This window comes from Selaginella moellendorffii, unplaced genomic scaffold (genome assembly GCF_000143415.4).
Source record: "Selaginella moellendorffii unplaced genomic scaffold, v1.0 SELMOscaffold_63, whole genome shotgun sequence".
NCBI classification, from domain to species: Eukaryota; Viridiplantae; Streptophyta; class Lycopodiopsida; order Selaginellales; family Selaginellaceae; genus Selaginella; species Selaginella moellendorffii.
The window spans coordinates 741085-762569 of NW_003314324.1; the positions used below are offsets into that span (position 1 = coordinate 741085).

The window sequence follows — 21485 nt, forward strand, 5'->3', positions numbered from 1 at the left end:
TATGCTCACGATTCTCCCGTACGCTCGCCCCATTGCTCCCGTACTGAGAGTGTTCTCTTCTCCGTACGGACGGGGGCAAGTGTACGTTCCGTACCATGCCCAGATCGTTGTATACATTCATTCTTTCCTGGTCTTGCGAATCATAGAATCGGTTTTCTTTTTTTCCTTCATGTTTTTTCCTTTTGTTTTTTCAATTAAACTTTTCTTTTTCACGGCCGGGAATCCCTTCGCATACGGCTGCCTTCGCACGAGAAAGCGACCCAAGATTATTTGCTTGAAAAAACGCCCCCCAGATGAGATAATTACCGAGCATCGTGCAGCGCTGCCGCCAATGATCGAGCAAAGTCTTACGTAAACACCACCTCTCTTTTCCCTTCTCCCTCGCAGTCCCATTCCTCCACCAAACGCCCCCAATGCTCTCTCCCTGTCAATCCATAGTCAGACACCACCTGTTTCCTCGCTTATCGCCGACGCTGACGCGAAAACCCTGCCGCTTTTCTCCACGTTACAAAAGGAAGAAAAGAAAAAAAACACTTCCATCCATACCTCCGTATCAAATTCGTGGATTTCAATCGGACACTGGTCCAGCCGAGCTGAAGCTATCAGAATTGACCGCTGGGAAAAAAACCACCAAATTCTTATCCCCTGGCCCTGCTCCAGGCTCCCAAAAAAAAAAAAAACACTCACACCTTCGATGACCATCTCCAAAGAGTGGAGTACTCGCCCGTTTTCGGCTGCTCCGAATCACGGACTCCCATTCCCGTTCCCATCCTAGTAAAGATTGCCATCTGCGAAGCGAAACCTGGTTCTTGGCCGGGCGTCCCACCGACACCGGAGAACTCTACCGAGTAGCCGTATGTACAAGCTAAGTCCGAGGCCCAGTCGCTAAACTCCGCCCTTGTCCACTCAAACCTGTGGTCGTCGTTTCTAAGCCGGACAGTTTCGTCACCCTCTGCCTTCTTTGCGTCTAGAGTTTCCTCTAAGCCTTCGCTCTTCTCCTTTCTAGTTACTATGCCGTGGAGGATTGGATTGTACTCGATGTTTGGAGTCGACACCAGCAGTACCTTCGGTTGCATTATCCCAAGGATGCTCTTCCCGAACCTTGATAACGGTTCCGGATCCATATGCTCGACCACCTAGAAAATAACCAGCAGAAAGAAAAACTGTGTATAATGAAACACTTGCATTACCTCTAGGCAAGTTGCAACGTCAAAGTGATGGAGCCGGTGATCTGGCTCCACAATCGAGCCTTCATACAACGTCACGCTCTCCAGGGCACCACGGAGTTTCGCTAGCTTTCCTTGTAGTGACTACAAAAGCACCAAAGTTAGATTGGAAAACCCAAAACGTAATACGTTTGGTACCTTCGATGCTCTTGTGAGGCTTCTCAAGGAGATATCCACACCGACTATATGCTGCAGGCTGTTTGGCTGTTCAACTATAGCTTCCAAAAAGCTCCCTGATCCACACCCGAAGTCGATCTAAACAAACCACACTAAGCATTCATCATTAGCAAAATAGAGATGGCTTACCAAGGATAAAGCTTGCGACCGTTGGAAAAGCTCAAGCGCAAAATCGATGCGCTGTCTCGAAAGCGGCGGTGAAAACACGGCGGACTCCATCCTGGCTTCAGCAGCCTCCACATATTTTAGCAACGAAACGGTGTACTCCAGAGACAAGCTCCCTGAAAAAGAAACAAAAATAAAAAAGTAAAAAACATTCGTATCACTAAAAAATTCAGGGAGCCAAAATTGTCAAAGTACCTGGAAGAACATCGTGGAAAAGAGCTGCGTCGACCTTCTCAGTAGCCAGCAGCAAATCGACGGACGGCAAAGGCGTAGAGAAGCGAGCACTCTGACCAACACACATGCCAGTAACACATGTGTCGAGAAGGCCAAGCACAGCCCCACTGCCCAGTTCGAACTCAAAGTCACTTTGCTTCTCTACATTTATAGCAACAGCCCCGACACATAATCTGGCACTGTACTCCACATGAACCATGGAGCCGATAGGTGGCCTGTCGCAAGTCTTCTCTTCTCCTTCAGTAACCTCAAAGAGAGCCTGCTTGCTTGTTTCATCCTCACCGGAGCTTTGGTTCAAGCTACTCATGAGATGAGCGAGTGAAGTGTCGAAGTAGAGCAATGCTTGCAAACAGGCGCTCTGTATTGCGTCGTTGCGGTTCCTGTATGACCTCTCGGACTCGAATTCCCGCGGTGCACCACACACGAGCATTCTCAGCTTGCACAGAAACGGTCCTTGCGCAGCGTTTACGTTGCCATTGTTCTCGGCTTGATCTGTCTGGTCCGAAGTATCAGCTGTGCAACCGTGATCTTCATATCCGGCGCATGAGTCGTTTGAGTCTCCTTTGACGGGGTAAGAGCAGAACGTCGGAGCCAGAAGGTGAGACTGGTGGCAGAACTCGTTTAGTAGAGACCGTGGCGTCGAGCCTCTCCACCTCGATTTTGATGTGAAAGTCGGTGGAAGTTCAGCCGTCAAAAGAGCCCCTCTCGAAAGCTTGTAGCTTCCAGATGGAGATTTTCCAAGAGCTAGCCTGGTGAAAGTGTTAGTTCACTAAATAAGTTTGACTTTCAGAATGTACCTGTAGTAGCACCCCAACGACACGTCGTCGTAGCAAAGGCGACCTTCGGACTTCCAGGTAGAGCCGACAGCAGCGAGAATAGCATTACCATACACAGAATGGCTAGTAAGCGTACTTGCCCGCATATTTACTCCTGAACTCTTATCATCTCTTTCAGCAAGGCGCCAAAACAAACGAGTCCCAGAGGGAGCCTTGGTAATAGATCTGAAAAACACAAAGTCAGACCGAATAAGGAAACACGTAAGAAAACTTCTATACCTCGAGATTAGTACGCGAGCACCATCGTCGATGCCGAGCTGACGTGCTAGAACATCCATGTAGTAGTCACTCGGATCGATATTTATCCGTATAGCAGAAACCGTCCTGTCGAGAGCAAATGGTATGTAGACCGCATCAAAGTGAATTTTCTCGGAGGCAACTGAAGCTTCTGTTGTCTGTTCCAGCAGTCCACTCTTAACGTGTGCTGGAAATGGCTCCACTCTGCTGATCCACATGTTAGCATCACAGGCCAAGACTGACGACCCCTTAGCTGCCTTATAAACAAGCTCTAGTGCGCGGGCTGGATTGCCATCCGAGATGTTATCGAGAGCCTTGCACATACTGATGATTTTCGTATCCAGGGATGCGAGAACAGTGGCTGGCACGGGTGCATGACTCTTGCCCCTACGGACAATGGCTGCTCTAAAGTGCTCCATCAAAGGCTTGTAGTTCAACACACACTGCACTAACACTACAACAGCATAAACCCGGATGCCTCTAAAACGCGTAGCGTCGTTTGAAACAGGAGGAAGGACTCACCTCGTTGGAGAAAGCCGTTTCAATCCGAAGCTTCAGTTCGATCCAGACTTCCTCCGACGACTTCATGGTGCTGAAAGCAGCAGCCACGCTTTCGAAAGGCGTACCAATCTACAAAAACGAAAGCCAAGTCTTTAGAAAAATGAAACAAAGATACAAAGAGAAACGAGAAAACAAAAGAATGTTACCTCATGCAAGGCCTTTCGTGCTGCGTCCTGCTCCGCATCTTTCTTTCGCCTACAAGGCTCCGAGACGACGACTGCTCCATTTGGAAGCTCCACTTTGCAGTAGAATGTGGATCCAGACTGTAGCTTCGGCGCTGGACAACCAGGAGGCCTCCCAGATAACGTAAAATACCGCGGTTGCCCATCGGAGGCACTATAGAGCTGATTAAGTCGGGCCTTCGGCGTGGTCATGGCTGTAGTGAAGCCACCTAAACTTATAACACAAACAAAAAAGTTAGCAACTTTGATCGTAGCGAAGGGAGAAATATCTTAAGATGAGAACATGAGAAACAAGAACACGCAATCAAAACAAGTGAAAAAAAAACGAAAAAACGAAAAAACAAAAAAAAAACGCTTACTGCAAGAGAATCAGCTAGAGACCAAATATATGCAAAAATGTGGCAGATTTACTATGCTAGAGCGCTCGATCTAGATCAAAACAATCGCACAAGAGCTTGAGAGAAGACAATGAAGGAAACAAACCCTATGCAACAGCACTGGCGAGGAGAATCGAGCTAAATAAATACGCAAACGCGCAGGGAAATCGAGAGACGCGCCACTCAGCCTTACCAATTCCCGCCAGGTGCTGGCGCTTTGCTTCAGCTCCAATCCAGCGCCATTCACGAAACGCTCCAATTCAGCTTTAACAGGCGTAAAGAGCGGAAGAACCCTAGAAGACCGTACGAATCCAGCGCGTGGTTGTACGGCGACTACGTGGCGCCCCGCCATTGCGCGGAGTTTAAAACGCTCGTCCCGCATCAAGGTGATGACCCATCACTTTCGCTTCCACCAAACGGCCCAACAACCGTACGTGGAATAGATAGCGGAAGATCGACGGCCCAGATTAAATCGCTAGTCGAGGAGTGAGCGAGGGCTAGGGTTCTTCAGGGGAACGAAGCGCTCGCTCCGCTAGGTACGTGGAATCCAGCTGCCAGCTCGACTAGATCGAGCAAATCTCAGGCCAGATTGGAGCGCCAGCAAGAAATTTCTTCCAGATCGAAGCGCTCGATGCTTGGAAGTTTCTAGCCCGGCTAGACCGAAGAGCCAGCGGGAAATTCCTGGAATGGACTAGAATCTAGCCGGGATGGAGGTCCAGCGACGAGAGCGCGACAAACCGGCAGCGATTGGAGCAATGCAGGTGGAGCTGGATGACAAGGAGGATAGATCTACCACAGCGAAGCCGGCGCCGATGCACGTCCAGCGCCGCGATCGCGACAAGAGCGATGGATTCGGGAATGGGGTAGCGTACAAGGTCGTGGAGACGAGATCCGACGACGAGATCAGCGGGATGAATCCAGAGGCGCCTGATACCCAGGCTCCGTCTGTGGGGAGATCTTGGCCGGAGTTCGTGAGCTCTCCAGGGGATTTCTTCGCCAACAATCCCATCAGAGCCTTCCTCGTCGCGGCATTCTTTCTCAGTGTGTTGCTCCTGGTGCTACTCAGTCGACAAGGAGGTGGTTCTACGCTGTGTGACGAGGCCAAGCCGGAGGTTCTCACGTATCCCAGCGTCAACTTTGGGAGAGTCCATCACCTCAAGGACAAGGCTCGCTTTGCTGCCGTGAAAGCGGAGAATTGGATCGTCCTGTGCGTGACCGGGGCTCCCACGGACGAGGTGAGAGGGATGGTGAAGCTCCAGGGGTGGCAAGTCTTGGCTATAGGCGACACTGATACTCCAGCGGACTGGCTGGTTCCAGGGGCGATCTTTCTCTCCACCGATTTGCAGACCACCTTCCGGTATAGGATCACTTCGCTGCTGCCTTACAACTCCTACGTCCGGAAGAGCATCGGCTACCTCTTCGCCATCCAGCATGGAGCTGTGAGGATCTACGACGCTGATACGCACTCGACGTTTCTAGCTGGTGGCCATCTTGGGAAGTCGTTTGATATCGAGCTGAGCCCGAGGAAGACGCTGTTGCAGTACAAGGCGAAGAACAGGACGCTGGTGAATCCTTTCATCCACTTTGGACAGCGTTCCGTGTGGCCTCGCGGGCTCTCGCTCACGTCGGTTCCAGACATCGCTCCGGAGTTTTACTACGATGAAGTTTCTGGAGGAAACCAGTTCATCCAGCAAGGAACAGGCAATGGACTTCCCGACGTTGATTCTATCTTCTACCACACCCGGAGGCTTGCAGGGGAGCCGATCAACATTGAGTTCGATCATCTGGCTCCGGAGGTGGCTCTCCCGCGTGGAACTATGGCTCCTGTGAACTCGCTCAACACTTTGTTTCATGAGCAAGCGTTCTGGGCGATGATGCTTCCAGTTACCGTGCACACTGCCGTTTCGGACGTCATCAGGGGATACTGGGCACAGAGGCTCCTTTGGGACGTTGGTGGTATCGTCGCTTTCTATCCTCCTTCAGTGCATCGGCTCGACACGCTTGAAGGCTCGACGTTTGGGGACGAGGAAGATTTACTACATGACTGGGGGCAGCTTATTGATTTTCTCAAGTCGTGGCACTCGAGCAAGAGTACGTTCTTCGAAAGAGTTCTCGACTTGAGCTACGAGATGGCGAAGAACGGTTTCTGGTCTGGACAGGACTTGGCTCTCACCGTGGCTTGGCTTCAGGACCTTGTGTCAGTTGGCTACAAACCGCCAAAGCTGCAACCTGTGGAGAACACGATCAAGGGATCAAGGCAGTTTCTACCTCAGATCCTCAAGCCTGTTTATCCTGGCGTTACTGATGCCGTCAGTGTCGAGAAAGAGATGGGCCATCTCCTCAAGTGGCGAAGCTCTTCCGCCAATATGGTTTTGATACTGGAGTGCGACTGGGCTCGCAGGTCCAACATACCGGTTTGGCGAATGCTGTATGGACGCCTTTTCAAGCACGTTGTGGTGATATCAACGGAGGCTGATTCTACGCTGGGAATAGACGTTGGAGGCGGATGGCAGGCATACTCGTAAGTAACTTTTCATTTATTTTCAGTTTTTCTAATCGATTGCTTGTGACGCAGATCGTTCCCTGGTATATTTGATAAGTACCCCGAAGCAGCCGGTTTTTTATACCTGAAAGATCACGTTGTTTTCAATTACTGGAACATGCAAGGAAACAACAAAAAGTTGTGGACAATGCATGAGGTAAGTAGTATATCGACGCAAAGAAACGCAAAGAAGCATTGGATTTACGTGCTTTGGTGTCATTGCAGGTAAAGTCGTCCTGGACAGTCCACAGTTTCAACGAGACGGGCACCATCTGGTTTCTCAAGAGCAGCATCAAGAGAACAGTGACGAAGACGATATACAACCTGCCCGACAAGCTCAAAGCGACCTACCGGGAGACAATGGACGACACTAAATTCATCCACAGCTCGTCCGACTTTTTCTACATTCCCAAGCGACTGGTGGACGATTTCAAGGACCTGGCATCCGTGGGCGTGCAGAACAAGCTCGCGCACGAGCTCGCAATGCCGCTCTTCTTCCTGGCCATGGACCGGCCCTCCCAGTTCGACAGCCGCGCCTTCGCTAAAGTTGCCTACGTTCCAGGCGGTGAAGACCCGACGTCCCACTACTCCATCGACTTGAACGTCCTGTATCCGTGGAGGGCCGCGACGGAAGAAGATTTGTTTCACATCATCAAGGCGCTGTCGGTGGGAGATCACCTTCTACTGGCAGTTTTGTAGTAGCAGCGCGTGCAACAGGGTATTGTATATCACGAACTACGAGTGCTTCCTCAAAGGTACCTACATATATTTTTTTCACAAGACGGTCTAGACTTTCGTTGGATCGAGCAGCAGTAGCACCCGAGGTAAAAAAACGATTTTTTTGTTTTTGGATTTCCTCTTAAAACTCTCTTTTGCTGTAGTAGTGACGGGGATTTCGCGGATCATGAGATCGTAGACTCATCATCTCAAACGTTTTCACTTGTAACAACACCGCTGGCTCCGGCATCCTCCTCGCGTTCTTCCTGGTACTTTTCCTTGCCGCCACCATCTCTCTCACTGTGCTCTTCCTCATCCTCGCTTTCAGGAGCCGCTTCGTCGGAGAAGAGGTAGCCGAGCCCCTCGACGAGCCGCGCCGGGCCCCCGGACTCCCGCCGGACGCTCAGCTGCGTCTCCTGGACCCAGCAGCGCGGCCACACGTCCCAGTCGAGCCGCGCCTTCTCCGCCTCGAGGAAGTCGTGCGCCCGGCGCCACGACTCCCTGAAAGGCATGGACAGCGCGGCCATGTCCCTGGCGATCCTCGACAGCCGCTCCACGCCATCGTCGTCCAGGCAGGCGGAGCCGTCCTCTAGAGCTCGCGCCAGGGCGTGCGAGTAGGCCATCTCCTGGTTCGTGTAGACGCACTCGGCCTGGGGGGGCGAGTGGTGGTTCCTCTTGGCTCTTGGGCGGTACTCGAGCGTGGAGAGGACGACGTAGACGGCGGTGGTGGTGGAATTGGAGCTGCCGGGGATCGCTGGTGCTTGCTCTTGCCTGCTGTTCGATGATGATCCAAGCCCATATCCATACGAAAGCATTGCAATCGTGCTGCCAAGACGCTCATCTTTGCCTGACCTAATTCTCCGCGCTTTGGCGCCTTTTTTTAAAACGGCCGAATATACTTTTGAGGAATATTCTTAAGGAATCTTAGCACGAATATTCTTCTTTCAATATCCTTGGAGATTTTTCGATTTCTCGATCGCTTCGAGTTCCTTTCCGTCTTTCTATGATCTATGGTGGACTCGAAACTTGATAAATGAATGAGTCACGACGCATGACGCTCGAAAGAATTGAGTGTAGAGAATAGAAGGGAATCGGTACCTCGCTGGAGATCAAGAGTCTTGCCACAAGCCGTGGAAGCCGAAGGGGAAACTGTATTCTCTTGGAACCTCCACCTTGGCCACGAGAGCGTCCCTTGCGCCAATGCGACGCGCGTCCAGGATCACCAAGTAGCGTCTCTCGTCCACAAACGAGTACTGAGAATGGAAGAGCCAAACAAAAAGATTAGAGCTTGTTCAAGCACTTTGCTTGGGCGTAGAACTTTACCTGGACAAAGATCACGTAACCATCGTCTTCGCCACCTTGGGAGCTCTTCCTCTTGACAAACTGTGGCTCTCCAACAGCACACCTTTCCCCAGCCCACCATGACGATGCTCGGCCGCTTGGCCCGTGGAGCTTCGTGATGCTGTCCATTGGAAAGCTCGAGAGGGTCTTGCGCCGGCCTGAGTTTGTGGTAGCGTACGTGAACTCGTTCTTGCCGCCCGAAGCTGTGGAGTTTATAACCGGAAAGTCCGTCGCGAAGTTGGCATTCTTGAATCGTTCCGACTTTTGCAAGAGGATGCTGTCATCGAGATTGCTGACGTCCACAGTCACTCGGTGCATTCTTGGAGACTGTAGCTGCTCCGGCTTGAACTTGGAGGAGGAAGTGTTGTTCATGCAGCCCGGATCCATATGCTGTTCTTGCCACTTGTATCCTGGAACAAGAAAGAGAGGAAACTCATCACTATTGGATATATAAGAGCTTACAAACTCACCAAATATGCTGTTTAGTGAAAACCACTTGTAAGAGCTGAGGCACGCGTCGACGACGAATCTAATTTTGTGCCCCCCCTCCAATGTTTCTTCGCTTGCGTTGGCAATGTGGGTCACCCAAAGCTGACCCGGAATTTTAGCAGGCACAGTCCAATCCCGTCCGTTTCTCTCGTCGAATCGAGGAAGCATATACAAGGGACTGTACGTTGTTGATTCGTCCACTGCCAAGCAGTTTATCATGGGAGAAAGGCCCGCCATTGCAGTGAGCGAACCTACATTCAAATACAAACAGGATCTTACTTTGTTTCGAATGAAAAGAAGAATGGACTTACTGCCAACATCGAGCGTCACCCTGTTGCCGAGAATGACATAGTGCTCGTCAGTAAGAGCCCAGTCGTGAACCATTAACTGATCGTCGAGAAGAAATTCCTTACGTTGTATCAGCTTGAAGTCTGCATCAAATTCTACACAAGTAGAACAAAAACACATTAATAGCTCTGACGAGAAAGAATGTTTATCGTACCATAGGCAGTGAATGTCGCCTTCGGTAGCACCATATCTTCAGCATTCGACGTGATCACCACAAGTCTTTGCCTCCTCTCGTCGATCTTGAAGTGAGCCAAAACTCTCTCTTTTGGCATGTTAAATCCTCCTGCAGGATAAAAGCTTAACAAGCGATCAGCATGCTAGTATAGAATACCTGTGAGTATGGGAAGCAGGGCCCTGGCACACAGATCAAGCGCTACAGAGCTTTGCAGTCTATCATCCTTTCCCGATTCTTCAAATGGAAGTCTGCATGGAAACGAAAGCATTGGGTTGGAGAGCTGCAAAGTTGGTATGAAATCACCTGAAAGTTCCAATGGTTTCGAGGGTGTCCTCGTCGACTTCGTACGGCTCACCTCCTTCCCAAAGACACAAGAGTTTCCCTCCCCATTTCAACACGCTGGTATTTGCGACGTTCTTCATCACTTTGAAGTTGCCAATGCGGTGGCCATGTCTTAACAGGGAAAAGGGCCCCCTGTACTGAAACTTCCACGAGCGGGACTCCTCGTCGAATTCTTCTTTCATCGCTTCCGTTCTCACATATCTGCCAAAGGACAATCAGGATAAGATCAACACTAGAAAAAAAATACAATCCAACGACGAACCTTGCCGAGTATTGCACGAGATCTCCATTGCCAAAGTGAAACTTTCTCAGGTATCCATGACCGTCGAGAGGACTTACGCAGGATCCATGATCATCCGCCCTGAGACCCGGACCACAGAGATAGTAGGACCCTTTTAAATCGCTCGGAATTCGTCCCTCCACGACTTTGAGCCGGACTGGATCCTTAACTTCAGCTCGTTGCGAGCCAAAAATCCTCTGGTAATCCCAGAATGCATGCACGTCTTCGATTGCTGGCTCTCGGATTGTCACTTCTTTGCTACTCGGAGGACTCACTGTCCTGGGAAGTGTCATGACGCCTTGCGGAGCGGTAGCGAAGGAACCTGCAAGAACAAAAGTTCGTATCAGAGACAATGTGTCCAATTGTTTGCACAAAACTTCCACTCACTGCTCGGCTTTGCAGATTCTACTGAGGCCGATGAAGCGGCTGCTGGTCGAACTACGAGCCGTCTCTGCGAGCGTCGTTGCGAGCGAAGCGAAGGGACCTGACATAACAGCTCGAGCGCTCTTAGTTTCTCGAGCTCCAAAGCCATAGCCTGAAGCTTTTAGCCTCGACAAAGTTTGAGACTTAGCCTGTACCTGAGGAGACAAGATGAAAGAAAAGACAGTGCAAACTGCGAAGTTAGCGATGCTAACAATACGACGAGCTAAGTCTTAGAGCATATTAGCATATTAGCATACATACAGGAATATAGAATCATAAACTTAGAACCTTCCAAGTCATACAAATCCAAATTTTAACAGTAGCCCGGAGCACAAAACCTTCGTTCATGCTCGCCAATAACAAACAAGCCAACAGGATCTCCCATCAGCCAATATGATGTTATCCTTTTTTCATGGGCGGCCAACTCAACTCGGCCACCTTCTACATCAAGCGCCTGTCTACATTATAAAAAAAAAAAAGAGAAACATAGCATAATCCGTGGAAAGAATCGACGAACGAGCGCCAAAATCTTACATCGTTTCGATGTATCCTTTTGTTTACTTCCTAGCTGCTGTTACCACACGTCTCTCAAATAGCGGCCATCCATCTGGAGCTTTTTGACAAAAGCCTCTGTTTTGGAGCTGTCCAACGAGCCCTGAGATAAAAACGGGAATAAAATCAGGGACAAAAACGTTACGAGGAATGAAATCCGGCACCTGTTCCTGGACTATCGTGTGGAGTGTGCGGTGCACGTCCTTTGCCATTCCTTTTGCATCTCCACAGACGTAAATATATCCGTCGCTGGAGATTATGTCCCACAACTGGTTTGCCTGAAAAAAGCGCGACAGTCACGAAACACTCCCCCGTTTACGTTTTCTCATACCTTCTTCATCATGATGTCCTGCACATACTCTTTCGTCGGGCCTTCCCTTGAGAATGCTACGTACAAATCTGTGATAATGCCCGTCTCCCGGTATCTTGCAAGCTCCTCCTCGTATATATAATCCTGCGTTGCAAAGTAGGAATCGATTACAGCTTTAAAACTCCAGCCAAGCTTACTTGTTTCCGGTTCCTGCAGCCGAAGTAAAGAATCGCAGTTCCCAGCTGCTCGCCAGATTCTTGGAGGGCAGCCCTTTCCTGTAGAAAAACATGGTGCGCTAAATGATTTATGACGAAAGACGCTTGCTCACCTGCAAAAAACCTCTAAAAGGAGCTAAGCCTGTTCCAGGTCCAATCATCACTATAGGAACAGTGGACTTTGACGGCAACTTGAACGTAGATTGCCTGACAAAAATACGTGACCAACTGCAGTCATTTCCTGTTTCTTCCGACGCTGTTGCATGCTGTCCACATGTAAACACGTGAATAAGAAACAAGAGAGAGAGAGAAAAAAAAGAGAGAGACAAAGATCTTACTTTCATCCATGTAGAACAAACACCTCGATGTAATCGACCAGTTGGACTTTTTACATACACTAAAGCAGAAGTGACATGTATCCGACTCGGCGAAAACCTGCTCCAGATCATTAAGACAGTAAAAGTGAGAAAGACTTTCGTACCTGGGAGACGATGAAATGGAGTAGTATCTCGGTTGCAACCGGGCCCCTACCGCAGCAAAGAAGACACCAATGGGCAATTTTACCGATGGAAAATCTTGCAAAACTTCAATAAGACTTCTCTGGCTTGCAGCAATATATTGAGAATATTCGTCCTGTAGCCACAAGTTAGTAAAATAAGGAGTAAAAGTTTGAAAACACACCTTTCCTTGTGGCGACTGCAAGTGTTTCAGTCGCTCTTGCTCCTCCGGATCGGAGGCATAGGCAGCAAGAACGGAAAGTACTGCCTGAAGACAATCAACACGTTAGAAGAGAAGCAGAGAACAGGTAGTTACCTTTCGAGGAGGATTTTGCAGATCGGTATGCTGTTGAAGAGCCGCCTTCATTGTGATCGGCCCCATGAAAGGAGGAGGCACACCTGAAAGGGGTGACCCATCCTCGTTGTCACCGTGCAGTGTGAAGATTGTGTCTAGCGAATATCCAAGTACTTTAGCCGCCTCTTCTACAACATCATCTTGGTTTTCAGCAAAAACTCCCACGTGATCCCCAGTGAGATATCTGTTCGTTACAATGAGACAAAAATTAAACCACATATATAGGACTTACGTCAAGCCGGTGTAAGAAATATCGAACTCCAAGTGAGTGCACGAGCGATCCGATAAGGGCGTGTGAAGCTCACGCCGGACAGCAACAGGAGATCTGCAAGTATCGCTAGTGAGAAGCACGGACAAAAACAAACAGTTTGGTAGATTCCTACCTGATAGGATGGCTTATGTCACACAGAGATTCGCCGTTCCTTGCGACCTTCTCATAAGCCTTTGTGCCTCCTTCATGAATAACCACACGATATTCAGGAATTGCAGCCATGTAAGGGGTCGCAGAGCCGGTTTCATCTTCGCTACGCAGTAGCACATCAAGCTCGGGCCACAATTGCTCACGCCTAAGCAAACGGAAAGATAAGAAACGAATGCTAATTCAGTGACATGTTTACCAGGCCGTAAAATCATCCTCAATACACTGATCATCGTCACCAAGACCGCATTTCAGTAGCCGCTTTGCACCTGCATTGCAGAAAGTTTTGAGGAAAAACTAAAAAAAAAACCATCGTATGATATACCTTGCTTCTCCAATGCTTCGTCGACTTCCACTGCAACCTGCAAGGACGATAACGATAAAGATTATGCTCGCCAAACAACGTAAACTCGCATACCTTGTTGAAGTGCTCATATTGCCTGTTTCCTAGACCAAAAACAGCGTAGCTTAAGTTTCCCAGCCACGGTTCTTTCTCTTCCCCCTGAAAACGGAACATCAAAATTTCGATGACACGTACGTACAAGGAAATATCAAATACCTCGACAAACCATTTGTAAAAGCGAGCAGCATTATCCGTCGGTTCTCCATCGCCGTATCTAAAATGCATCAACAAGTAAGAACACCTGGCAAATTCGGGGAAGAACTTACGTGGCCATCACAAAAATCACAAGCGTCTCCTTTCTCAACTTCTGCTCGTACATGTCATCTTCTGGAGCGTATTCATCCTGCCAGATAAAAACATCAAATGGATCTCAATCTGATAACACTCGGTCAAAATAGTTATCTCACCAAATCTACAAGCTTGAACACGACCTTCGAGTTGTCATACCTTGTCTTCGCTTCTTCTACGATAGCCTGCCAAGAGTTCTCAGTCCATCACAACATCACAAAGAAAAAAAGAGAGAAAGAAAAACCTTGGCAAAGCCTTCGGCAGTCCCTGTTTGGGTACCGAAGAAAACAGAAACTTTCTTCTTGTCGGGATCGTCGTCCTCGGTTTCCACTTCAATCGTTGGCTTTTTAAACATCTTCTTCTCTTCCTCCTTCTTGGCCGGAGCATTCCTCCAGAACAACAAAACGATCGATACTATCAAGGCACTGGCGGATACCGCCAGCACCAAAACCAGCGACGACACATCGGACAGGAGAACCGGGAGTGACTCGAGACCGAACGATCCCATGGTGATTGGGAGAAATTCGCTTCTGAAATTCCGGATCCTGCCTCACAAATCCCGCTAGCAGCTACGCAGCACCGAATTCCACACCATAGAATTGCAGATCGCGCTAGTCAACAGATCCCGGCCAGAGATTTTCCAAAATGCGCGAGCCGCGCGCCCGCGAAATACCTCGACGCCGAGCCGAATTGTCGCGATTGCGAGCTCCTCCCGACGAACCCTAGCTCCGTCACGCCATGAGAACCGGCACAGCGCACGCGCACACACACACAGAGGGCGCTCAGCCGAAGAAAACCCTTCGAGGCGTACGGAGCGTCGGATGGGAGGGCATCGCACGGACAGCGCCCGGACACGTGAGCGAATGGCGGTGGTAGAATTCTCGGGAATATTCCACGAGCATCTCGTGGAGGGGAATCTCTGGTTTATTTGATGGGTTGTTGTGCTCGATCCCCTTTTTGACGATTCGCAATCAAAGTAAGCACACGACGCTTACTTTCATGCGGTGAAAACGTCTTGGCAGTAAAGTTAACTCTTTCGAAGCCAAAGCCATCAAACCGAGAGCTCCAAGTTGTATGTACTGCGAAACTAAATAAAATCTATACTGCGAAATCTGCGAAAAAGCTTTTGCAGATTAAAAACATGACTTTGCGAAAGTTTTCGAGATTCTCTGCCCATAATGTGTTGGCTTTGCAGCCAGAGCTGGCCTCGAGGATACAAGAACCGATCATCGGCCGGGTTATGGTCAAAAAAGAAAGGAAAAAAAAGCAGTCAACCTTTCGTGAGAACCTCAACTTCTCCAGTTTCTTGATGTTTGTTGGGATTTGATAACTCGGTGGACGATCGGTATGTCTCGTCCCTGCAAGACGAGCTTTCAAAGTTCTAGAGAGATCGGGAGACTTCCATCGAGGTTAAACACGGGGGCTCTTTGCTCAATGATCTTCAAGAAAGCAAATCCCGCTGACAAGAAGAACATGATCTTAAGATTGTATCATACTTCCAAACGAAAGGTGGGTTCCATGCTTCCAGTTAAGACGACAACTACTCCCTTCCAGATCATCAGCGCGGAAGTGACGATCAGTCCTGCAAAGAAATTTCCAAACGATCGAGAAATCTCCTCGCAAGAACTGGCGACTTCAAGGCTCTCACCCAAGCCGATGATCTGCGTCGCGCGTGCTAAGTAAACTTTGAAATGTAGGGCTGATGTCACCAGCTTACTATGACACGCCATCACTAAAGACCCGCCACGTAAACCATTGTCAATTGTTCCAAAATGCAAATGATCAGTTAGATTTTTTTATCACTCTTTGGATGTCAAAACCAGTAGCCCCAACACTCCAATCAGAATGTACTGCGCGGACGATCAAATCGAAAAAACAAAAAAATCAGCAAGAACATCAAAGATGAGAAGGAAAACCAGACCTTGATCACTGGCTTCTCGGTCATGATAATTGTAACCCAGCCAACGTAAGGGAGAAACCTGCGAGAAAACGCACGATGAGAACAAGGATTTTTGCGAGCCAGATCGAAGCACTCACCCCACAGCCCTGCCCATTATGTGATGCCTTTGCAACCAGAGCTGGCCTTGCGCATACAAGAGTCTATCATCACCGTAATTGTTGTCGCCTAGAAAACGAAGATCACTGATTCATGAGAGTTCACGAGACACACACACACACACACAGAGATTTCTAGAAAAGAAATCGAAGAAACCAACCTTTCGTGAGAACCTCGACTTCTCCAGTTTCCTGGCGTTCGTGGACTTTGATCACGCGGTGGACGATCGGTATGTCTCGACCCTGCAAGAACCCCGGAGCTTAAGTTGCAAGACTTTGCAAAACTCTTCGAGAGAGATTGGCCACTTACATCGACGTTGAACACCACGATTTCTCCCGCTCGGATGGGATCCTTGGTCATCCTCAGGAAGAGAATGTCACCCTGAAAGAAAACGAAGAACATTTCTAGCAAAAAACCATAAAATTGCTTACCCGTTGGAAGCCAGGCTCCATACTGCCGGACAAAACCACCACAACCGGCGACTCGCTCCCAGTCACGCACATCAATCCCTTCCAGATTATCAGCGCAGAAGTGACGATCATCCCTGTACAAGCACAATTCCACCGAAACTAAGCCCCACATTCACCTCAAAAAAACCCAAATCTCCAGATCGCCGGCGCCGCGGCGCTGTAGATCTGATCACTCACCCAAGCTGATGATCTGCGTCGCGAGCTGCCGGTAGTGGATGCTTCGCACGGAGTGGACGGCATTACGCACCATCTCCATGGCCGCTCCGCCCCCTTAGGGTTTTAGCGATAAAATTTAACCTTGTTTTAATAACCACATCTTAACTTATCTTGCCATAAAATCTGATTAAGTAGCATGATAATCATGTTTATTTTGAAACATGCTTAATTAAAATTTGATAATCATGATTTTGCGCAAAATGCGAATACCGAATCTCCAATGGCTTGCCGATCCGCGGCATATCCGGATCCCACCCACACGCGACCCATAGATGCTCGATCCGGAATATCCCTGGACCGAGCGCTCAGCGCGATGGCGTGGCCCTCAAACGAGCCCCCAAACACGACCCCGTTGGCCACACGTGGGGCCGTACACCGGCGCATTGTAAGGGTTGGCCGCAGACCACGCGATCCGGCCAGTGGTCATACTAGATGGCCACCATCCCCCGCCCTTGGTGACCTCGCTAGTGGGCGCTAGGGTGAAATTCGCGCCATTGCTATTCGCGAATGGGACGTAGACGCGCTCGCCGTCCGCCCAGCTACCTTTAAATTCAAACTTTAGGGTTAGGGCCAAAATGGCGGGTAAAGGCTGGCCAACCGTGTCCCAGATGACGCTGCCGCTCGCCCTGTCCAGCGCCCAGACGATGCCACTCTTTTGAGCGACGACGAGGATGTCCCGGCGATCGCGGGTCGTGAGGAGAATTGGGCACTGCCCGAAATCATAGTCTTCACCAGGTTCGTCCGGGCAATTGCTGGGCCGGGTGGAACATCACAGGCCTATCGCCACACATCCAATTCGCCAAGCCGCGCGGCCCAGCAGATCTCTCCACTGTCCAGATCGAGCGCGACGACGGATTCGTGGTGGAATGGATCATCGGGGTTCCTGCCTGTTGTGTTGGTCGCGCGCGCGGCCTCGCATTCCTCCACCTCTCTGGGAGCCGTGTATAGATTCCCAGTTGCGATGTAGATGAGCCTCCGGCGCTTTTCGATCGGGGGACTGCTGCCCCACACCGCTGCGCCTGTGAATCCGCTGCCTTCTGGCAGCATCGACGTCCGCCATAGAACCTCCCCTGTCCGGAGATCGAGCTTTTGGAAGCTCCCTTGGAATGAGCAGCAATCCGGCTCAAAGACCTCTTGCGCGGAAGAAACACCCACAAAATAGCCACTGGTGATCACATCACACTGATGAGAAGATCTAGAAACAAGAAATTTGGAGAGTTATACCCTTGATACGCAGTGCCCGACATGGTGATCTGTGTTCTTGGGCGAATCCATTTTCTACCCCCAGCGTGATTATCACCGGCAGACCATTCACCCCGACCAGCACCATTTCAAGTTCTTCCACAAGAACCGGCGTAGATAGGGTAAAAGTTCCATTTATCTTGATAATGTCGGCCAGATTAACCTTCCGCTAGCCCGCCGTAAAAGTCAACGCAAAACACCCAGCCATTCCAGCTCGGAAAGAAGACCTTCCCCCAGCTCGAAATCAACGGCATGGCACTCACGTCCAGGCCGGCATTGAATCTCCACCGCTGGATCAAACCTCGCCGGGCGGAATTTTCAGAGATTTGAGAGTCCCTTGAAGAGTAGCGGCTGTTCCGGATGTCTCGCCCGTGTGTTACCCACTGTAAGAAAGCGAAGAGTACATGGTAAAAATGGTGTAAGAAGCTCAACTCTACCGGTGAAAAACATGACTCGCAAAGTCTTGTGGAGTTGACAATGTTTGGGACGTTTCCCAGCAAAACAAGAGCCCCATTGATAAAACCTAACTATGCAAAGAGTAGTAAATCCCATAAGGCAAAAATTGGCAGTTGCATGGCTTTTTCCTTAAGTATAAAATTAACTCAAAGTTAAATCTTCATGATATACAAGATCAAACACTCTTTTCCAATGTCATGGACAGAACCCAATGCCTGTCTTTGATCCAGTCCTGCAAAACGCTGCCCGCAGCCAGAGAAGCTCACGCTCGAGTAAAGAACACTCGTTCCATCCAAGAGAACGACGACTTTGTGTGGAACAAAGTGATAGACATGTATGCAAGGTGTGGAAATGCCAAGCTCGCGAGGGAAGTTTTCGATTCGCTGCCACAAGACAAGACCATGTTTTCGTGGGAAGCGATGCTCTCCGCCTACACCAAGAACGGGCATCTAGACGATGCCAGGCGCATATTCGATGCAATGCCACGGCACACTGTTCTCTCGTGGACTGTCATGCTAGCTGCTTATGGCCGTGAAGGGGATCTGGTGGAATCAAAAAGAATATTTGAGAGAATGGAAGAGCGGGACCTCGTTTGCTGGAACGCCATGCTTGATGCTTATGCCCAGAGGGGGTATCTTAATGAAGCTAAAAGTATCTTCGAGAGAATGGCTTACTGTGACGTGATTTCGTGGACAATTATGCTAAACGCATATTCCGAATCTGGGGGCTTGACAGAGGTAAAAGATGTTTTCAAGAAAATGCCGCAAAAGAACTTGGTTTCGTGGAACTCTATGCTCACGGCATATGCCCAAAGTGGGAATGTGTTTGAGATTGGGCAAGCTTTTGAAAACATTCCTATGAGGGACGTTGTCTCCTGGAACATTGTTCTTGGTTGCTACGTCAACATTGGAGATTTTCAAGCAGCCAAGGCTGTGTTTGATGACATGCCTGCTTGGAGTCTGGTGTCGCTCAATGCAGTGCTGTGTGTAAATTTCCAGCAGGGAAACTGCGAGCAAGCGCTAAATACCTTCAGCGAAATGCCGGAGAGAGACTTGATTTCCTGGAACGCAATGCTCTCCGGATGTGCCTTGAACGGGCATATTGCAGAGGCTTACAAGATATTCCAGAAGATGCCTCAGCGGGATATGGTGTCCTGGAACACAATGCTGGGTGCCTATGCCCAAAAGGGGTATGTCGTAGACGCAGAGAAAACCTTTGCTGCAATGCCTCAGACGGATCCAATTTCCTGGAATCTTTTACTGGGTGGATATACTCAATCTGGAAAGTTGGAGAGAGCAAAGTGTTTCTTTGAATCCAGTTCTCATAAAAGTGTTCTTTCCTGTAACACCATGTTGGCTGCATACACCGAAAATGGCCTTTTGGAGGAGGCCAAGCAGATCTTTGAAGCCATGCCTGTGGGAGATTCCGTCACCTGGAACACAATGTTGTGTGGATATGCTTCACAGGCTGGGAATCACGACGCAACAAGAGATTTCCTTGAGGGAATGCCTGAAAAGGACTTGATATCTTTCACAACGCTTTTGGGGTCCTTGAATCGAAGTCGGGAGTTTGATCAGGCAAAGGAATTGTTTGATAAAATGCCCGAGCATGACATTGCTTGTTGGAATTGTTTGCTGGTTTCTTATGCTCAGCAAGGGCATATGAAAGAAACTGCTCGATTCTTCAGCACAATGCCATTTATTGACGACATTTCCTGGAATACTCTTCTCTCCGCTTATGCCCAAAACGGGGATCTTCAGGAATCTAAGGCTGTGTTTAAGAATCTCTCGTCACCTTCTCTTGCATCATGGAATGCAATGCTCTCGGCCTATGCCCAAAACGGGCATCTCTTCTCAGCTGTAGAGATCTTTGAAAAGGTTCCTCACAGGGATCTTGTAACTTGGAACGCACTCTTGGGTGCCTATTCCAGAATGGGATCCATAGATTCTGTCAAAGTCCTCTTTGACGAGATGCCAGAAAGAGATCTCAGGTCATGGAATGCACTCTTAGGAGCTTATGCTCATTTTAACTTTCTCAATCTTGCAAAGGGTGTGTTTGATCAAATGCCCTCTCATGATATAGTTTCATGGAACTCATTAATTTCTGGGTATGTCCAGACTGACAAGTTGGCAGAGGCAAGGAATTTGATTGATGCCATGCCTCAGTGGAATCTCGTGACGTGGAATGCCATGCTGACTGGATATGCGCAGTCAGGGCAAGTAAAGGAGGCCATGCGTTTGTTCGAGGGAATGCCAGAAGGGGACCTGGTGACGTGGAAGGCAATGCTGGTAGCGTATATCCAAACGGGTGATATGAAGAGAGCACATTCCCTGATGGAGAATATGCCACAGCACAGTCTACTCTCCTGGACTGCCCTCCTTGCGGGATATGCCCGAGAAGGGCATATTCACAAAGCCCATGGTATCTTCCAGGGAATCCTACGGCTGGACGTGGTGTGCTGCAATGTCATGCTGGTGGCATATTCCCAGAGCGGGGATCTAGAGAACACCAAATGCCTGTTCGATGGCATGGAGCAACGAGATTCCGTGTCGTGGACCTCGATGCTGATGGGATATTCGTCGCTGGGCTACGTGGAGGAGGCCAAGCGCGTGTTCGATTCCATGCCCCAACACCAGCCAGTGTCGTGGAACGCGATGCTCGCGGCCTTCTCCCAGAACGGGCAAATCCGCGACGCGGAGATTATCTTCGCGGAGATGCCCCAGCGCGATCTCATCTCCTGGAATTCGATGCTGGCGTGCTACACGCAGCACGGCCGCCTGGATCGCGCGAGGAAAACCATGGATCGAATGCCGGAGCGCGACACAGTTTCCTGGACGTCGATGCTGGCGGCATTTGCGATCGCAGGGCAGAGCTCCGCCGCCCTGGACGCGTTCAAGGCGATGAAGCTGGAGGATTGCATCGACGATACCTGCTTCGTGTCGGTGTTCGCGGCGTGCAGCCACAGCGGCGATCTGGCGGCGGCGCGGAGCTTCTTCGCGTCCATCGCCATGGATTTTGGGATCCAGCCTTCGAAGCAGCACTACTGCTGCATCCTAGATCTCCTGGGCCGCCTAGGGCATCTGGATGCCGCGGAGGATCTCATCGCATCCATGCCCTACGTCCCGGAGCTCCTGGACTGGACGTGCTTGCTCGGAGCTTGCAAGAACCACTCGGGCGCCAAGAGCGGGAATAGGGCGGCCACTGGCGCATTGCGGCTCGACGTACGGCACCCACCAGTGTACGTCCTCGTTTCAAGTTTGATTGCCGCGCGGGAAACCATATCCACGTCAATCGATGTTTGCTGACGTGTTTGCCGGCGGAGAAGCCACGTTGAGCTCGCCATGTCAGCTGGGCT

The 21485-nt window shown here is 49.8% G+C and overlaps 6 protein-coding genes across 12 annotated transcripts; 2 read left to right on the forward strand and 4 right to left on the reverse strand.

The window, feature by feature from the left end:
• Positions 1 to 140: 140 nt before the first annotated feature.
• On the reverse strand, positions 141 to 4298 carry LOC9644955 (small RNA 2'-O-methyltransferase). 5 transcript variants are annotated; one of them, XR_002994190.1, is made up of 12 exons: positions 4189 to 4298; positions 3583 to 3827; positions 3398 to 3505; positions 2858 to 3318; positions 2600 to 2803; positions 1764 to 2551; positions 1533 to 1684; positions 1365 to 1481; positions 1191 to 1310; positions 690 to 1136; positions 307 to 615; positions 141 to 241 (listed from the first exon to the last, which is right to left on the reverse strand). XR_002994190.1 is itself a non-coding variant. In XM_024689809.1 (12 exons), the coding sequence occupies exons 2-12, from the start codon at positions 3808 to 3810 to the stop codon at positions 428 to 430; spliced, it is 2754 nt and encodes a 917-aa protein (XP_024545577.1). In that variant the 5' UTR covers positions 3811 to 3827; positions 4189 to 4298; the 3' UTR covers positions 141 to 427. The 5 variants fall into 5 exon arrangements, 4 of the variants coding, with proteins under 4 accessions (XP_024545577.1, XP_024545575.1, XP_024545576.1 ...); XM_024689809.1 differs by having other exon boundaries at positions 141 to 487; positions 547 to 615; XM_024689807.1 differs by having other exon boundaries at positions 141 to 615.
• Positions 4299 to 4481: 183 nt separating this feature from the next.
• LOC9644956 (probable glycosyltransferase STELLO2) lies at positions 4482 to 8088 on the forward strand. Of its 2 annotated transcripts, none has more exons than XM_002984557.2 (5): positions 4482 to 6516; positions 6571 to 6694; positions 6763 to 7361; positions 7419 to 7523; positions 7583 to 8088. In XM_002984557.2, the coding sequence occupies exons 1-3, from the start codon at positions 4703 to 4705 to the stop codon at positions 7234 to 7236; spliced, it is 2412 nt and encodes an 803-aa protein (XP_002984603.2). In that variant the 5' UTR covers positions 4482 to 4702; the 3' UTR covers positions 7237 to 7361; positions 7419 to 7523; positions 7583 to 8088. The 2 variants fall into 2 exon arrangements, with proteins under 2 accessions (XP_002984603.2, XP_024545540.1); XM_024689772.1 differs by having other exon boundaries at positions 7422 to 7523.
• A 275-nt stretch (positions 8089 to 8363) lies between these two features.
• Positions 8364 to 11000, reverse strand: LOC9644735 (carotenoid cleavage dioxygenase 7, chloroplastic). The gene is made up of 9 exons (XM_024689705.1): positions 10971 to 11000; positions 10672 to 10807; positions 10212 to 10551; positions 9911 to 10150; positions 9587 to 9729; positions 9396 to 9527; positions 9066 to 9335; positions 8578 to 9005; positions 8364 to 8507 (listed from the first exon to the last, which is right to left on the reverse strand). Exons 1-9 carry the CDS (start codon positions 10998 to 11000, stop codon positions 8364 to 8366), a joined length of 1863 nt encoding a protein of 620 aa, XP_024545473.1.
• An 11-nt stretch (positions 11001 to 11011) lies between these two features.
• Positions 11012 to 14519, reverse strand: LOC9644957 (NADPH--cytochrome P450 reductase 1). Of its 2 annotated transcripts, XM_002984651.2 has the most exons (18): positions 13935 to 14519; positions 13810 to 13875; positions 13669 to 13745; positions 13559 to 13616; positions 13418 to 13501; positions 13325 to 13361; positions 13199 to 13268; positions 12965 to 13147; positions 12814 to 12906; positions 12543 to 12765; positions 12411 to 12494; positions 12211 to 12362; positions 12068 to 12164; positions 11843 to 11995; positions 11712 to 11789; positions 11536 to 11658; positions 11369 to 11482; positions 11012 to 11307 (listed from the first exon to the last, which is right to left on the reverse strand). In XM_002984651.2, the coding sequence occupies exons 1-18, from the start codon at positions 14196 to 14198 to the stop codon at positions 11227 to 11229; spliced, it is 2037 nt and encodes a 678-aa protein (XP_002984697.2). In that variant the 5' UTR covers positions 14199 to 14519; the 3' UTR covers positions 11012 to 11226. The 2 variants fall into 2 exon arrangements, with proteins under 2 accessions (XP_002984697.2, XP_024545551.1); XM_024689783.1 differs by having other exon boundaries at positions 12211 to 12494.
• Positions 14520 to 15419: 900 nt separating this feature from the next.
• On the reverse strand, positions 15420 to 16501 carry LOC9644958 (signal peptidase complex catalytic subunit SEC11C). The gene is made up of 7 exons (XM_002984652.2): positions 16394 to 16501; positions 16178 to 16290; positions 16056 to 16127; positions 15907 to 15988; positions 15728 to 15815; positions 15612 to 15669; positions 15420 to 15540 (listed from the first exon to the last, which is right to left on the reverse strand). The coding sequence occupies exons 1-7, from the start codon at positions 16470 to 16472 to the stop codon at positions 15490 to 15492; spliced, it is 543 nt and encodes a 180-aa protein (XP_002984698.1). The 5' UTR covers positions 16473 to 16501; the 3' UTR covers positions 15420 to 15489.
• A 1826-nt stretch (positions 16502 to 18327) lies between these two features.
• Positions 18328 to 21435, forward strand: LOC112351592 (pentatricopeptide repeat-containing protein At4g02750-like). Its single transcript, XM_024689706.1, has one exon. It carries the CDS (start codon positions 18328 to 18330, stop codon positions 21433 to 21435), a length of 3108 nt encoding a protein of 1035 aa, XP_024545474.1.
• The last annotated feature ends 50 nt before the right edge of the window (positions 21436 to 21485 follow it).